The sequence below is a fragment of the Oncorhynchus kisutch genome, linkage group LG5 (genome assembly GCF_002021735.2).
Source record: "Oncorhynchus kisutch isolate 150728-3 linkage group LG5, Okis_V2, whole genome shotgun sequence".
NCBI lineage: Eukaryota > Metazoa > Chordata > Actinopteri > Salmoniformes > Salmonidae > Oncorhynchus > Oncorhynchus kisutch.
In genome coordinates, this window is record NC_034178.2 from 10,927,552 (window position 1) to 10,945,124 (window position 17,573).

Sequence of the window (17,573 nt, forward strand, 5' to 3'; positions counted from 1 at the left end):
GGCACTAACCCAGTATGGGTGTGTGTGGCGGGCACTAACCCGTATGGTGTGTGTGGCGGCACTAACCCAGTATGGTGTGTGTGTGCGGCACTAACCCAGTAGGTGTGTGTGCGGCACTAACCCAGTATGGTGTGGTGTGCGGCACTAACCCAGTATGGTGTGTGTGTGCGGCACTAACCCAGTATGGTGTGTGTGTGCGGCACTAACCCAGTATGGTGTGTGTGTGCGCGGCACTAACCCAGTATGGTGTGTGTGTGCGGCACTAACCCAGTATGGTGTGTGTGTGCGGCACTAACCCAGTATGGTGTGTGTGTGCGGCACTAACCCAGTATGGTGTGTGTGTGCGGGGCACTAACCAGTATGGTGTGTTGTGTGCGGCACTAACCCAGTATGGCGTGTGTGTGCGGCACTAACCCAGTATGGGGTGTGTGCCGGCACTAACCCAGTATGCGTGTGTGTGCGGCACTAACCCAGTATGGCGTGTGGTGCGGCACTAACCCAGTATGGTGTGTGTGTGCGGCACTAACCCAGTATGGTGTGTGTGTGCGGCACTAACCCAGTATGGTGTGTGGTGTGCGGCACTAACCCAGTTGGTGGTGTGTGTTGCGGCACTAACCAGTATGGTGTGGTGTGCGGCACTAACCCAGTATGGTGTGTGTGTGCGGCACTAACCAGTATGGTGTGGTGTGTGCGGCACTAACCCAGTATGGTGTGTGTGTGCGGCACTAACCCAGTATGGTGTGTGTGTGCGGCACTAACCCAGTATGGTGTGTGTGTGCGGCACTAACCCAGTATGGTGTGTGTGTGCGGCACTAACCCAGTATGGTGTGTGTGTGTGTGCGGCACTAACCAGTATGGTGTGTGTGTGTGTGCGGCACTAACCCAGTATGGTGTGTGTGTGTGTGCGGCACTAACCCAGTATGGCGTGTGTGTGTGCGGCTCTAACCCAGTATGGCGTGTGTGTGCGGCCCTAACCCAGTATGGTGTGTGTGCGGCCCTAACCCAGTATGGTGTGTGTGTGTGTGCGGCCCTAACCCAGTATGGTGTGTGTGTGTGTGCGCCCCCTAACCCCAGTATGGTGTGGTGTGTGTGTGCGGCACTAACCCAGTATGGTGTGGTGTGTGTGTGGGCACTAACCCAGTATGGTGTGTGTGTGTGTGTGCGGCACTAACCCAGTATGGTGTGTTGTGTGTGTGTTGCGGCACTAACCCAGTATGGTGTGTGTGTGTGCGGCACTAACCCAGTATGTGTGTGTGTGCGGCACTAACCCAGTATGGTGTGTTGTGTGTGTGTGTGCGGCACTAACCCAGTATGGTGTGTGTGTGTGTGTGTGCGGCACTAACCCAGTATTGTGTGTGTGTGTGTGTGTGCGGCACTAACCCAGTATGGTGTGTGTGTGTGTGTGTGTGTGTGTGTGTGCGGCACTAACCCAGTATGGTGTGTGTGTGTGCGGCACTAACCAGTATGGTGTGGTGTGTGTGTGTGTGGTGTGTGGGTGTGTGTGTGTGTGTGGTGTGTGGTGTGTGTGTGTGGCACTAACCCAGTATGGTGTGTGTGTGTGTGCGGCACTAACCCAGTATGGTGTGTGTGTGTGGCGGCACTAACCCAGTATGGTGTGGGTGTGCGGCACTAACCCAGTATGGTGGTGTGTGCGCGGCACTAACCCAGTATGGTGTGTGTGTGTGTGTGTGCGGCACTAACCCAGTATGGTGTGTGTGTGTGTGTGTGCGGCACTAACCCAGTATGGTGTGTGTGTGGCCCTAACCCAGTATGGTGTGTGTGTGTGTGTGCGGCACTAACCCAGTATGGTGTGTGTGTGCGGCACTAACCCAGTATGGTGTGTGTGTGCGGCACTAACCCAGTATGGTGTGTGTGTGTGGCACTAACCCAGTATGGTGTGTGTGTGCGGCACTAACCCAGTATGGTGTGTGGTGCGGCACTAACCCAGTATGGTGTGTGTGTGCGGCACTAACCCAGTATGGTGTGTGTGTGCGGCACTAACCCAGTATGGTGTGTGTGTGCGGCACTAACCCAGTATGGTGTGTGTGTGCGGCACTAACCCAGTATGGTGTGTGTGTGCGGCACTAACCCAGTATGTGTGTGTGTGCGGCACTAACCCAGTATGGTGTGTGTGTGCGGCACTAACCCAGTATGGCGTGTGTGTGCGGCAGCAACACCAGTATGGCGTGTGTGTGCGGCACTAACCCAGTATGGCGTGTGTGTGCGGCACTAACCCAGTATGGCGTGTGTGTGCGGCACTAACCCAGTATGGCGTGTGTGTGCGGCACTAACCCAGTATGGCGTGTGTGTGCGGCACTAACCCAGTATGGTGTGTGTGTGCGGCACTAACCCAGTATGGTTGTGTGTGTGGCGGCACTAACCCAGTATGGTGTGTGTGTGCGGCACTAACCCAGTATGGTGTGTGTGTGCGGCACTAACCCAGTATGGGTGGTGTGTGCGGCATAACCCCAGTAATGGTGTGTGTGTGCGGCACTAAACCCAGTATGGTGTGTGTGTGGTTGTGTGTGTGCGGCACTAACCCCGTATGGTGTGTGTGGCGGCACTAACCCAGTATGGTGTGTGTGTGCGGCACTAACCCAGTATGGTGTGTGTGTGCGGCACTAACCCAGTATGGGTGTGTGTGTGTGTGCGGCACTAACCCAGTATGGTGTGTGTGTGTGTGCGGCACTAACCCAGTATGGTGTGTGTGTGTGTGCGGCACTAACCCAGTATGGCGTGTGTGTGCGGCTCTAACCCAGTATGGCGTGTGTGTGCGGCCCTAACCCAGTATGGTGTGTGTGCGGCCCTAACCCAGTATGGTGTGTGTGTGTGGTGCGGCCCTAACCCAGTATGGTGTGTGTGTGTGTGCGGCCCTAACCCAGTATGGTGTGTGTGGGCGGCACTAACCCAGTATGGTGTGTGTGTGTGTGTGCGGCACTAACCCAGTATGGTGTGTTGTGTGTGTGTGTGCGGCACTAACCCAGTATGGTGTGTATGTGTGTGTGTGCGGCACTAACCCAGTATGGTGTGTGTGTGTGCGGCACTAACCCAGTATGGTGTGTGTGTGTGTGTGTGTGTGGCACTAACCCAGTATGGTGTGTGTGTGTGTGGCACTAACCCAGTATGGTGCGTGTGTGTGTGGCACTAACCCAGTATGGTGCGTGTGTGTGTGGCACTAACCCAGTATGGTGCGTGTGTGTGTGTGTGGCACTAACCCAGTATGGTGCGTGTGTGTGTGTGTGGCACTAACCCAGTATGGTGCGTGTGTGTGTGTGTGGCACTAACCCAGTATGGTGCGTGTGTGTGTGTGTGTGGCACTAACCCAGTATGGTGCGTGTGTGTGTGTGTGGCACTAACCCAGTATGGTGCGTGTGTGTGTGTGTGGCACTAACCCAGTATGGTGCGTGTGTGTGTGTGTGGCACTAACCAGTATGGTGTGTGTGTGTGGCACTAACCCAGTTGGTGTGTGTGTGTGTGTTGTGTGGCCTCAGTATGGTGTGTGTGTGTGTGGCACTAACCCAGTATGGTGTGTGTGTGTGTGTGGCAGTAACCCAGTATGGTGTGTGTGTGTGTGGCACTAACCCAGTATGGTGTGTGTGTGTGTGGGCACTAACCCAGTATGGTGTGTGTGTGTGTGTGTGGCACTAACCCAGTATGGTGTGTGTGTGTGTGTGTGTGGCACTAACCCAATATGGTGTGTGTGTGCGGCACTAACCCAGTATGGTGTGTGTGTGTGCGGCACTAACCCAGTATGGTGTGTGTGTGCGGCACTAACCCAGTATGGTGTGTGTGTGTGTGTGTGCGGCACTAACCCAGTATGGTGTGTGTGTGTGTGTGTGCGGCACTAACCCAGTATGGTGTGTGTGTGTGTGTGTGTGTGGCACTAACCCAGTATGGTGTGTGTGTGTGTGGCACTAACCCAGTATGGTGTGTGTGTGGCACTAACCCAGTATGGTGTGTGTGTGTGTGGCACTAACCAGTATGGTGTGTGTGTGTGTGTGTGTGGCACTAACCCAGTATGGTGTGTGTGTGTGTGTGTGGCACTAACCCAGTATGGTGTGTGTGTGTGTGTGTGGCACTAACCCAGTATGGTGTGTGTGTGTGTGTGTGGCACTAACCCAGTATGGTGTGTGTGTGTGTGTGTGTGGCACTAACCCAGTATGGTGTGTGTGTGTGTGTGTGGCACTAACCCAGTATGGTGTGTGTGTGTGTGTGTGTGGCACTAACCCAGTATGGTGTGTGTGTGTGTGTGTGGCACTAACCCAGTATGGTGTGTGTGTGTGTGTGTGTGGCACTAACCCAATATGGTGTGTGTGTGCGGCACTAACCCAGTATGGTGTGTGTGTGTGCGGCACTAACCCAGTATGGTGTGTGTGTGTGCGGCACTAACCCAGTATGGTGTGTGTGTGTGTGTGTGCGGCACTAACCCAGTATGGTGTGTGTGTGTGTGTGTGCGGCACTAACCCAGTATGGTGTGTGTGTGTGTGTGTGCGGCACTAACCCAGTATGGTGTGTGTGTGTGCGGCACTAACCCAGTATGGTGTGTGTGTTGTGCGGCACTAACCCAGTACTGGTGTGTGTGTGTGTGCGGCACTAACCCAGTATGGTGTGTGTGTGTGCGCGCGGCACTAACCCAGTATGGTGCGTGTGCGCGGCACTAACCCAGATGGTGCTGTGCGCGCGGCACTAACCAGTATGGTGCGTGTGCGCGGCACTAACCCAGTATGGTGCGTGTGCGCGGCACTAACCCAGTATGGTGCGTGTGCGCGGCACTAACCCAGTATGGTGCGTGTGCGCGGCACTAACCCAGTATGGTGCGTGTGCGCGGCACTAACCCAGTATGGTGCGTGTGCGCGGCACTAACCCAGTATGGTGCGTGTGTGTGTGTGCGGCACTAACCCAGTATGGTGTGTGTGCGGCCCTAACCCAGTATGGTGTGTGTGTGTGTGCGGCCCTAACCCAGTATGGTGTGTGTGCGGCCCTAACCCAGTATGGTGTGTGTGTGTGTGTGCGGCCCTAACCCAGTATGGTGTGTGTGTGTGTGCGGCCCTAACCCAGTATGGTGTGTGTGGGCGGCACTAACCCAGTATGGTGTGTGTGTGTGTGCGGCACTAACCCAGTATGGTGTGTGTGTGTGTGTGTGTGTGTGCGGCACTAACCCAGTATGGTGTGTATGTGTGTGTGTGCGGCACTAACCCAGTATGGTGTGTGTGTGTGTGTGTGTGCGGCACTAACCCAGTATGGTGTGTGTGTGTGTGTGTGTGTGTGTGTGGCACTAACCCAGTATGGTGTGTGTGTGTGTGTGCGCGGCACTAACCCAGTATGGTGTGTGTGTGTGTGTGTGTGCGGCCCTAACCCAGTATGGTGTGTGTGCGGCCCTAACCCAGTATGGTGTGTGTGTGTGTGCGGCCCTAACCCAGTATGGTGTGTGTGTGGGCGGCACTAACCCAGTATGGTGTGTGTGTGTGTGTGTGTGTGCGGCACTAACCCAGTATGGTGTGTGTGGCACTAACCCAGTATGGTGTGTGTGGCACTAACCCAGTATGGTGTGTGTGGCACTAACCCAGTATGGTGTGTGTGCCACTAACCCAGTATGGTGTGTGTGCCACTAACCCAGTATGGTGTGTGTGCCACTAACCCAGTATGGTGTGTGTGCCACTAACCCAGTATGGTGTGTGTGCCACTAACCCAGTATGGTGTGTGTGGCACTAACCCAGTATGGTGTGTGTGGCACTAACCCAGTATGGTGTGTGTGGCACTAACCCAGTATGGTGTGTGTGGCACTAACCCAGTATGGTGTGTGTGGCACTAACCCAGTATGGTGTGTGTGGCACTAACCCAGTATGGTGTGTGTGGCACTAACCCAGTATGGTGTGTGTGGCACTAACCCAGTATGGTGTGTGTGGCACTAACCCAGTATGGTGTGTGTGGCACTAACCCAGTATGGTGTGTGTGGCACTAAACCCAGTATGGTGTGTGTGGCACTAACCCAGTATGGTGTGTGTGGCCACTAACCCAGTATGGTGTGTGTGGCACTACCCAGTATGGTGTGTGTGGCACTAACCCAGTACTGGGTGTGTGTGGCACTAACCCAGTATGGTGTGTGGTGGCACTAACCCAGTATGGTGTGTGTGGGCACTAACCCAGTATGGTGTGTGTGGCACTAACCCAGTATGGTGTGTGTGGCACTAACCCAGTATGGTGTGTGTGGCACTAACCCAGTATGGTGTGTGTGGCACTAACCCAGTATGGTGTGTGTGGCACTAACCCAGTATGGGTGGTGTGGCACTAACCCAGTATGGTGTGTGTGGCACTAACCCAGTATGGTGTGTGTGGCACTAACCCAGTATGGTGTGTGTGGCACTAACCCAGTATGGTGTGTGTGGCACAACCCAGTATGGTGTGTGTGGCACTAACCCAGTATGGTGTGTGTGGCACTAACCCAGTATGTGTTGTGGCACTAACCCAGTATGGTGTGTGTGGGCACTAACCCAGTATGGTGTGTGTGGCACTAACCCAGTATGGTGTGTGTGGCACTAACCCAGTATGGTGTGTGTGGCACTAACCCAGTATGGTGTGTGTGGCACTAACCCAGTGGTGGGGGCACAACCTATGGTGTTGTGGGGCACTAACCCCAGTATGGTGTTGTGGCACTAACCAGTATGGATGTGTGTGGCACTAACCCAGTATGGTGTGTGTGGCACTAACCCAGTATGGTGTTGTGTGGCCACTAACCCAGTATGGTGATTGTGGCACTAACCCAGGATGGGTGTGTTGTGGCACTAACCCAGTATGGTGTGTGTGGCACTAACCCAGTATGGTGTGTGTGGCACTAACCCATGTATGGTGTGTGTGGCACTAAACCACACGTATGGGTGTGTGGCACTAACCCAGTATGGTGTGTGTGGCACTAACCCAGTATGGTGTGTGTGGCACTAACCCAGTATGGTGTGTGTGGCACTAACCCAGTATGGTGTGTGTGGCACTAACCCAGTATGAGTGTGTGTGGCACTAACCCGTATGGGTGTGTGGGCACTAACCCAGTATGGTGTGTGTGGCACTAACCCAGTATGGTGTGTGTGGCACAACCCAGTATGGTGTGTGTGGCACTAACCCAGTATGGTGATGTGTGGCACTAACCCAGTATGGTGTGTGTGGCACTAACCCAGTATGGTGTGTGTGGCCACTAACCCAGTATGGTGTGTGTGGCCACTAACCCAGTATGGTGTGTGTGGCACTAACCCAGTATGGTGTGTGTGGCACTAACCCAGTATGGTGTGTGTGGCACTAACCCAGTATGGTGTGTGTGGCACTAACCCAGTATGGTGTGTGTGGCACTAACCCAGTTATGGTGTGTGTGGCACTAACCCAGTATGGTGTGTGTGGCACTAACCCAGTATGGTGTGTGTGGCACTAACCCAGTATGGTTGTGTGGCACTAACCCAGTATGGTGTTGTGTGGCACTAACCAGTATGGTGGTGTGTTGCACTTAACCCCAGTATGGTGTGTGGGCACTAACCCAGTATGGTGTGTGTTGCATCAACCCCAGTATGGTGATGTGTGGCACTAACCCCCAGTATGTGTGTGTGGCACTAACCCCAGTATGGTGTGTGTGGCACTAACCCAGTATGGTGTGTGTGGCACTAACCCAGTATGGTGTGTGTGGCACTAACCCAGTATGGTGTGTGTGGCACTAACCCAGTATGGTGTGTGTGGCACTAACCCAGTATGGTGTGTGTGGGCACTAACCCAGTATGGTGTGTGTGGCACTAACCCAGTATGGTGTGTGTGGCACTAACCCAGTATGGTGTGTGTGGCACTAACCCAGTATGGTGTGTGTTTGGCACTAACCCAGTATGGTGTGTGTGTGGCCTAACCCAGTATGGGTGTGTGTGTGTGGTGTGTGTGTGTGTGTGTGTGTGGCACTAACCCAGTATGTGTGTGTGTGTGTGTGTGTGTGTGTGTGTGTGTGTGTGTGTGGCACTAACCCAGTATGGTGTGTGTGTGTGTGTGTGTGTGTGTGTGGCACTAACCAGTATGGTGTGTGTGTGTGGCACTAACCCAGTATGGTGTGTGTGTGTGGTGGCACTAACCCAGTATGGTGTGTGTGTGTGTGTGTGTGTGTGGCACTAACCCAGTATGGTGTGTGTGTGTGTGTGTGTGTGTGTGGCACTAACCAGTATGGTGTGTGTGTGTGTGTGTGTGTGTGTGTGGCACTAACCCAGTATGGTGTGTGTGTGTGGTGTGTGTGTGTGGCACTAACCAGTATGGTGTGTGTGTGGCACTAACCCAGTATGGTGTGTGTGTGTGTGTGTGGCACTAACCCAGTATGGTGTGTGTGTGTGTGGCACTAACCCAGTATGGTGTGTGTGTGTGTGTGGCACTAACCCAGTATGGTGTGTGTGTGTGTGTGTGTGGCACTAACCAGTATGGTGTGTGTGTGTGTGTGTGTGTGTGGCACTAACCCAGTATGGTGTGTGTGTGTGGCACTAACCCAGTATGGTGTGTGTGTGTGTGTGTGTGTGTGGCACTAACCCAGTATGGTGTGTGTGTGTGTGTGTGTGGCACTAACCCAGTATGGTGTGTGTGTGTGTGGCACTAACCCAGTATGGTGTGTGTGTGTGTGGCACTAACCCAGTATGGTGTGTGTGTGTGTGTGGCACTAACCCAGTATGGTGTGTGTGTGTGGCACTAACCCAGTATGGTGTGTGTGTGTGGCACTAACCCAGTATGGTGTGTGTGTGGCACTAACCCAGTATGGTGTGTGTGTGGCACTAACCCAGTATGGTGTGTGTGGCACTAACCCAGTATGGTGTGTGTGTGTGTGTGTGTGTGTGTGTGTGGCACTAACCCAGTATGGTGTGTGTGTGTGTGTGTGTGTGTGTGTGGCACTAACCCAGTATGGTGTGTGTGTGTGTGTGTGGCACTAACCCAGTATGGTGTGTGTGTGTGTGTGTGTGTGGCACTAACCCAGTATGGTGTGTGTGTGTGTGTGTGTGGCACTAACCCAGTATGGTGTGTGTGTGTGGCACTAACCCAGTATGGTGTGTGTGTGTGTGGCACTAACCCAGTATGGTGTGTGTGTGTGTGGCACTAACCCAGTATGGTGTGTGTGTGTGTGTGTGTGTGTGTGGCACTAACCCAGTATGGTGTGTGTGTGTGTGTGTGTGTGTGGCACTAACCCAGTATGGTGTGTGTGTGTGTGTGTGTGTGGCACTAACCCAGTATGGTGTGTGTGTGTGTGTGTGTGTGTGGCACTAACCCAGTATGGTGTGTGTGTGTGTGTGTGTGTGTGGCACTAACCCAGTATGGTGTGTGTGTGTGTGTGTGTGTGGCACTAACCCAGTATGGTGTGTGTGTGTGGCACTAACCCAGTATGGTGTGTGTGTGTGGCACTAACCCAGTATGGTGTGTGTGTGTGGCACTAACCCAGTATGGTGTGTGTGTGTGGCACTAACCCAGTATGGTGTGTGTGTGTGGCACTAACCCAGTATGGTGTGTGTGTGTGGCACTAACCCAGTATGGTGTGTGTGTGTGGCACTAACCCAGTATGGTGTGTGTGTGTGGCACTAACCCAGTATGGTGTGTGTGTGTGGCACTAACCCAGTATGGTGTGTGGGCGTGTGTCAGCAGTACTAACCCAGTATGGTGTGTGGGCGTGTGTCAGCAGTAATAACCCAGTATGGTGTGTGGGCGCGTGTCAGCAGTACTAACCCGGTATGGTGTGTGGGCGTGTGTCAGCAGTACTAACCCAGTATGGTGTGTGGGCGTGTGTCAGCAGTACTAACCCAGTATGGTCTCTCTGCGTTCCAGCTTGTAGGTGTCTCTGCCCTTGCAGAGGCTGTAGATGAAGTATCCCAGCTGGTCAACGTTCTCCAGACGCTCAGTCACCATCATCTGCTCGTGGACCAGGTAGGACTGGGGAAGGTAGGTACCAGCCTAGGGGGGAGCAACTCACACACTTAATTAACATGATTTCCTTCAACATTTGATTGATTTGATAATTGAAATACATAAACAGCTTCAGTCATCTGTGTGTGTGTGTTACAGATACCTTGATGTTGATGAGCAGCTCCAGTCGTATGTGTGTGTGTGTTACAGATACCTTGATGTTGATGAGCAGCTCCAGTCGTATGTGTGTGTGTTACAGATACCTTGATGTTGATGAGCAGCTCCAGTCGTATGTGTGTGTGTTACAGATACCTTGATGTTGATGAGCAGCTCCAGTCGTATGTGTGTGTGTTACAGATACCTTGATGTTGATGAGCAGCTCCAGTCGTATGTGTGTGTGTTACAGATACCTTGATGTTGATGAGCAGCTCCAGCAAGTCTTTGGGAGGCATGACGATGGAGGTGTTGAGGGGGATAACGTAGCACTTGTTCAGGCTCAGGTCCAGGTAGGCTGTCAGCCTCTGAGGAGGAGGAAAGGAATTAGATCCAACACTACAAAAACACCCGGAAGTACTTTACAATCAGACCTCAGAACACATGATTACATTCAACAACTTCAATTCAGCACGTGTTTCATTTAATTTTGTTTCTAAAAATAGGAGTTTGACGGCTAATACCCTGGTGGAATGGCTTTCCTCTGAGCCGTAAATGAGTGGTAGCAGCTAGATATACAACATGTGACATCAGTTTCCATCAAATTATTTATTTAACTAGGATAAGAACAAATTCTTATTTTCAATGACGGCCTAAGTGAGTTAAACGCTTTGTTCAGGGGCAGAATGACAGACCTTGTCAGCTCGGGGATTCGATCCAGCAACCTTTCAGTTACTGGCCCAACACTCTAACCACTAGGCTACCTGCAGCCCCAAAAAATGTACAGATTTTCTTGTGAATATTCTAAAATCCACATGCACATTTTCCCATCAGAGATGCATTTCATTGAATTGACTTATTGCGGATAAAAGGCAATGCTTGATGACTTAGTGCACATAAAAATACCTTTTGCGGTTCAATTCCAATGTACCAAATAAAAACAAGTTAAATGAGTTTACATTGGATTTTCAACTCTGATGGTTCTCACACAACAGCTAGGGATAGGGGGCAGCATTTTCACTTTTGGATGAATGGCGTGCCCAGAGTGAACTGCCTCCTACTCTGTCCCAGATGCTAATATATGCATATTATTATTAGTATTGGTATAGAAAAATCTGACGTTTCTAAAACTGTTTGATTGATGTCTGTGAGTATAACATAACTTATATGGCAGGCAAAAACCTGAGAAAATTCCAACGAGGAAGTGGGAAATCTGAGGCTTGTAGTTTTTCAAAGCTTGGCCTACCGAATAGTGTCTATGGAGTCAAGTTGCACTTCCACTAGATGTCAACCGCCTCTAGAAACTTGTTTCAGGCTTCTGCTATAAAGGAGGGGGGAATGGGAGCTGAATGAGTCATGGGTCTGGCAGAGTGTCTCAGGCTCATGACACACGCTCCCGACAGAGTACGCTCTCGTTCCAGTGCTTTTCTTCAGACATAGGAATTCTCCGGTTGGAACCTTATTGATAATTTATATTAAAAACATCCTAAAGATAGATTCCATACATTGTTTGACTTGTTTCTACGACCTGTAACGGAACTTTTTGAGTTTGTCTGGACGAAGTGCTCGCGCCTCATGAAGATGGATTACTGGGCTGAACACGCGAACAACAAGTGTCTATTTGGACATAAATGACAGACTTTATGGAACAAATCAGTAATTTATTGTCAAACTGGGATTCCTGGGAGTGCCTTCTGATGATCATCAAAAGTAAGTGAATATTGAATATTTCTTTGAAATCTGACACAGCGGTTGCATTAAGGAGAAGTTTCTTTAATTCTGTGAATAACACTTGTATATTTTATCAATGTTTATTATGAGTATTTCTGCAAAATCACCGGATGTTTTGGAATCAAAACATTACTGCACGTAACGAGTCAATGTAAACAGATTTTTGGATATAAATATGAACTTTATCAAACAAAACATACATGTATTGTGTAAAATGATGTCCTATGAGTGTCATCTGATGAAGATGATCAAAGGTTAGTGATTCATTTGTATCTATATTTCTGCTTTTTGTGACTCCTCTAATTGGCTGGAAAAATGGCTGTGTTTTTTTGACTTGGCGGTGACCTAACAATCATATGTTGTGCTTTCGCTGTAAAGCATTTTTTAAATCGGACACGATGGGTAGATTAACAAGAAGTTTCTTTCATTTGCTCTATTGGACTTGTTAATATGTGAAAGTTACATATTTCAAAAAAAATATTTTGGAATTTCACGCGCTGCCTTTTCAGCGGAATGTTGTCGAGGGGTTCTGCTAGCGGAACGCCTGCCCTAGGAAGGTTAAATAGCGAGTGTGCCCACTCCGGTATTGCCACATGCACTCTAGCTAACAGATACATATGGGAGTATAGCCTACATAAGTTTATGGACGAAAGAGAGATTATTTTGATTTGTCAAACGACAGCCAAGCATTGTTCATCATGTCACCAGAATAAGACCCTTGATATTTATTGGAAAGGAGTACCATGCTCATTATTGTGCAAGTTCACCACTCTGAAGTTCATGAAAACTTATTTCATCTGTAGCCTAATAAACTGCATGCTTCCCCAACAAGTCATAGGGGGAGGTGCAGGTCATCGCGTGACTCCAAGTTTACTTCGATATGACGGTTATCAATATTTCCAACGACATTTCTTGCATAATTCTCGCATAATTCTCACATAACACAAAGAGCTCATTTAGTATTTAGTGTTGTCGGCATTTGGAAAGTTTACCGACAAATGTTCTGTTTAGGCCTGTCGTGACTTTTTATCTGACGTGCACTTTACTTGCATAAAAAGGTTGGATGTAAACCTGGTGTGTGTGTGTGTGTGGCAGTGTTCTCCTCTCACGCTTTTGAAGTCATGGACGATGTCGGCCGGGTCGCTGTCGGAGAACTCGGGCACGGGCACGTTGATTAGCTCCACCTCCTCTAGCACACGGATGCTCTCCTGGATGTGTCTTAGAGCAGAGGGCAGGGCCACCTCGTCCTGAACCATGTAGTCCCGCTCACGGTAGTCCACCCCGCAGAAATACACCGGGTCCTCCTGAGGAAGACGGGGTGAGACAACGACAGTGAGGACTTCTCTCACCCAGACTCGCTCTACCTTACCAACAATGTATAGTTAGCTAGCACACTCTGGGTTGGTTTCTCTCCCAATTAGGGGTTCATTCAGAGTGCTTCTTAGTCCAAGACTAGGCTTAATCTGTGTCTGGGAAACCAGACAACGGCGGGTAAAAATGTGTCCTCTAACCAAGGAAAGGAAGCTTTAACTATACTGAACAAAAATATAAAACAACATGTAAAGTATTGGTCACATACAATGAGCTGAAATAAACGATCCCAAAAATGTTCCATCCACAAAAAGCTTATTTCTCTCAAATTGTGCACAAATTTGTTTATATCCCTGTTAGGGTTTCTCTTTTGCCAAAATATTCCATCCACACGACAGGTGTGGCATATCCAGAAGCTGATTAAACAGCATTATCATTAAAGTGTTGGGGACAATAAAAGGCCACTCTAAAAATGTACCGTTCTGTCACAACACAATGCCACCGATGTCTCAAGTTGAATGAGTGTGCAATTGGCATGTTGACTGCAAGAATGTCCACCACAGCTATTGCCAAAGAATTGAATGTTAATTTCTCTACTACAAGCCACCTCCAATGTCACTTTAGAGAATTTGGCAGTACGTCTAACTCCCATGACAACCGCAGACCACGTGAAACCACATCAGCCCAGGACCTCCACATCTGGCTTCTTCACCTGCGTGATCGTCTGAGACCAGCCACCCAGACAGTTGATGAAACTGAGGAGTATTTCTGTCTGTAATAAAGCCCCTTTTGTGGGGGAAAACAAGTTGATTGACTGGCCCACCCATGGCTGCGCCCCTGAAATCCACAGATTATGGCCCAATGAATTCATTTCAATTGACCAATTCCTTGTATGAACTGTAACTCAGTGAAATTGTTTAAATTCTTGTGTTAAAATTTTTGTTCACTATATAGTTGAGCCTATGGCATTATAGGGGTCTAACCAACAGTCCATCTCACCTGCTGTATGTAGGACTTGTAGAGGTAGGCCCCTCCCACCACCACACCGGACAGCATGAGAGCCAGACCCAGGCACATGCACCAGCACCACACCTTGGACTGCCGACGCACCCGCATGCCATCCTCCAGGTCCTGAGAGAGAAGAAACAGAGCTAAAACGTTACATGCACATTTGATCATTTAAAATACATTACACCAGGCAACAGATACAGTACATAGGCCTATATTAACAATTGCAGTGGATACATACACAAAAAAAGCCTGAAGACCCCCCCCCCCCCCCCCCAATTGCGGTCTTCTATAACATACAAAGTAAGGCCTAAATACAGCTGGTCAGCCTCTCACAATACCAGCATGTCTGCCTGTATGTTTCATTACATAATTGAGACAGGTTGATGAACCAATATTAACAGTATATCAGCCCAGATTAATCATTAAGGAAACTGACCTCTATAAATCCTCTTTGTTCAAATTAAATCGCTCCAACACAACATAGCCAAACAGTGCGATTCAAATAAGAGTGCTGCTTAGTCACAATACAGCTGTGGTGTGTTCTGTTGACATCAGTTGGGAGTATGGTAGCAGTGATAGAGATGCTTATGTAACGTACAATTCAAACACAGCCAATCTTCCCCCCCAACCCCCCCTCTCTTCTCTGTGACCTTTCACCTCATTTCCACCTAGCCCTCTCCATCATCATCATCATGTTATTTTGCTCCCTCACTTTAATATTATGGAGTCTAGAGACACATGTTGTAATTTGGTGGCAGGCCCTTTTCCTGAACTGTTGGTTGTTTATGCAGAGTTGGGGTGGGGTTCGTATTGAAACAAAAGAGTGGATGTCAACAGCTCTCCGGAGATCAGTTTTTTTCTTTGTTTTCCTCATCTGATCTGAGATATCCTCATGCTCGTACTTTAGTGGAAGAACACTGTTCCCCCCTTCATTAGTCCACTGTCGATAGTCCCAGGAGAGACGTGCTTGAGGTAAACCAAGGTGTATATTTTCATTATTTCAAAAATTACAACAGATACAGGGGCGATTGAATGATGGCCATGCTTGTCTCACTCTAATCATTTCAGTTTAGCTTATTAACATGGCTAAAGGTCAGGAATAAGGAGGTGGCTCATGGCTGGTCTCTGTGGACCATGCTGTCTCTGGTCTAGAGGTCGACCAATTAATCGGAATGGCCAATTAATTAGGGCCGATTTCAAGTTTTCATAACAATCGGAAATCTGTATTTTTGGGTGCCGATTTCCAATTATTTAAAACAAATAATTGATTTATAAAAAATGTATATCTTTTATTTAACTAGGCCTGACCAAGGCCCTTCTCCCCCGATTGCTCAGTTTGTCTGGGTAGCCAGCTCTAGGAACAGTATTGGTGGTTCCAAACTTCTTCCAGAACGATGGAGAGTACTGTGGGGACCTTCAATGCTGCAGACACTTTTTGGTACCCTTCCCCAGATCTGTGCCTCGACACAATCCTGTCTCGGAGCTCTAGAGATAATTCCTTCGACCTCATGGCTTGGTTTTTGCTCCGACAAGCACTGTCAACTGTGGGACCTTATACAGACAGGTATGTGCCTTTCCAAATCATGTCCAATCAATTGAATTTACCACATGTGGACTCCAATGAAGTTGTAGAAACATCTCAAGGATGATCAATGGAAGCAGGATGCACCCGCTCAATTTCATGTCTCATAGCAAAGGGTCCGAATACTTATGTAAATAAAGTATTACTGTTTTTTGTATTTTACCCCCCTTTTCTCCACAATTTCGTGATATCCAATTGCGATCGTCTCATCTCCCCAACGGCCTCGGAAAGGTCAAGACATGCATCCCCGAAACATGACCCACAAAACCGCACTTCATAACCCAGAAGGCAGCTGCACCAAAGTGTCGGATTTAACGCCGCTCACCTGACAACCGACGTCAGCCTGCAGGCGCCCAGGCCGCCACAAGGAGTCGCTAGAGTGCGATGAGACAAGTAAAGCCCCACTGGCCAAACCCTCCCCTAACCCAGACGATGCTGGGCCAATTGTGCGACGTCCTATGGAACTCCCGGTCACAGCTGGTTATGACACAGCCTGGGATCAAACCCGGGTCTGTACTGACACTTAAGCACTTCTATACAGTGCCTTAGTACACTGCACCCACTTATTTTTTATGAATTTGCTCAAATTTCTACAATCCTTTTTTCACTTTGTCATTATGGGGTATTGGATGTAGATTGAGGAGTATATTTTTTTTATTGAATTGATTTTTTGAATAAGGCTGTAATGTATCAAAATGTGGAAAAAGTGAAGGGGTCTGAATACCTTTCGAATGCACTAACTTTATGGGCACTTAAACTGACATTTTATTTAGTGTGTAACTGCGCACTTATTGGTAGCCCGGGCCCTAAAACATGTTATTACTACCCAGCGTCAACCTTAGATTTATAGACATGAATCTAGGCTCTTGGGATGAGTTTGGACTGACAGGCTTCTAATTACGGATACAGCATCTACTAACTGACAGGTGATATTTTGTTTTTGTTAACCTGTCTGTACACAGCATGCATTTTGTTATCAAAAGGTCCCTCTTATTGCTTTATCTGGAGGAAAGACCTCACACCGACCTTCGACACTAATACACTTAATTTTATCAATACTTTTGTGTATGACGTCTATATAAACGCATTTACTTTTTACTCTTCAGAACCAACAACACACACACGAACACAAACAGGAACAATTATTCGAATAAATAGGAAAGACGACCGGAGTGATCTTCACGCATTTCAGTTACAGGCCTCTACTAAATCAAGACCGAAACAGAAAGCTAGCACGGTTCTGCCCAGGCCAGCAACTGCGAACACCACTAAGCCTACCGAAAATAATTTGCTTAACAGACATTTTCCGACGTCGCTCGGGTCACGGGTTGAATTATCAAGTGTTTATACATGTTTCTAATCGACGTTACTTTGTTTCAGTTATGTTTCTACATTGTTTAAACTGATACAAAGTTGCGTCATCCACGTTAGTTGCGTCGAACATCCTTCGCAACAAATATTAACCACATTGGTTTAGCTCAACTCACCCTCTCCTCCGGAATAAGCGCTTCGGCATTGCATGCCTTCTTCAAATCCCTTTGTCCAAAGGACGAGTTAAATGTTACTTTCACCATTTTAAAAAAAATCTAAATGTTAGACCAAGCGACAATCACCTTCTGCAGGAACGTCTTCGTGTGGCGTCTGATTACAATGACGTTGCTAAATACAAAACATCCCGAACGGGTCACATGAGTGATTGCAAGCCGTATAGGCTGCATTCAAGAACCAACACGGTTTTAGAAACGTTCCTGAACGTTTTTTTCTCCCCGCTGGGGGGCAGTATAATCTCAAAAATATATTTAGTGGCAGAGAGGCATTCATCATATGGAATAAAAATGGTTAATTAAATGGTGCACATGAGAGAAACTCAAGAGATCATAATCATTAATAATGT

At 48.7% G+C, this 17,573-nt stretch overlaps 1 protein-coding gene across 1 annotated transcript in view; it reads right to left on the reverse strand.

Moving 5' to 3' along the window:
* The window catches only part of LOC109890109 (integral membrane protein 2B), a 39,165-nt gene extending 21,737 nt beyond the window's left edge, over positions 1-17,428 (reverse strand). The window contains exons 1-5 of the mRNA XM_031824447.1: positions 17,167-17,428; positions 14,086-14,217; positions 12,885-13,079; positions 10,302-10,412; positions 9,789-9,939 (exon numbers count right to left, since the gene is read on the reverse strand). Coding sequence (XP_031680307.1) covers positions 9,789-9,939; positions 10,302-10,412; positions 12,885-13,079; positions 14,086-14,217; positions 17,167-17,253 — 676 coding nt within the window. The 5' untranslated portion in view covers positions 17,254-17,428. The remainder of the gene's footprint in view (positions 1-9,788; positions 9,940-10,301; positions 10,413-12,884; positions 13,080-14,085; positions 14,218-17,166) is intronic.
* Between the last annotated feature and the right edge of the window lie 145 nt (positions 17,429-17,573).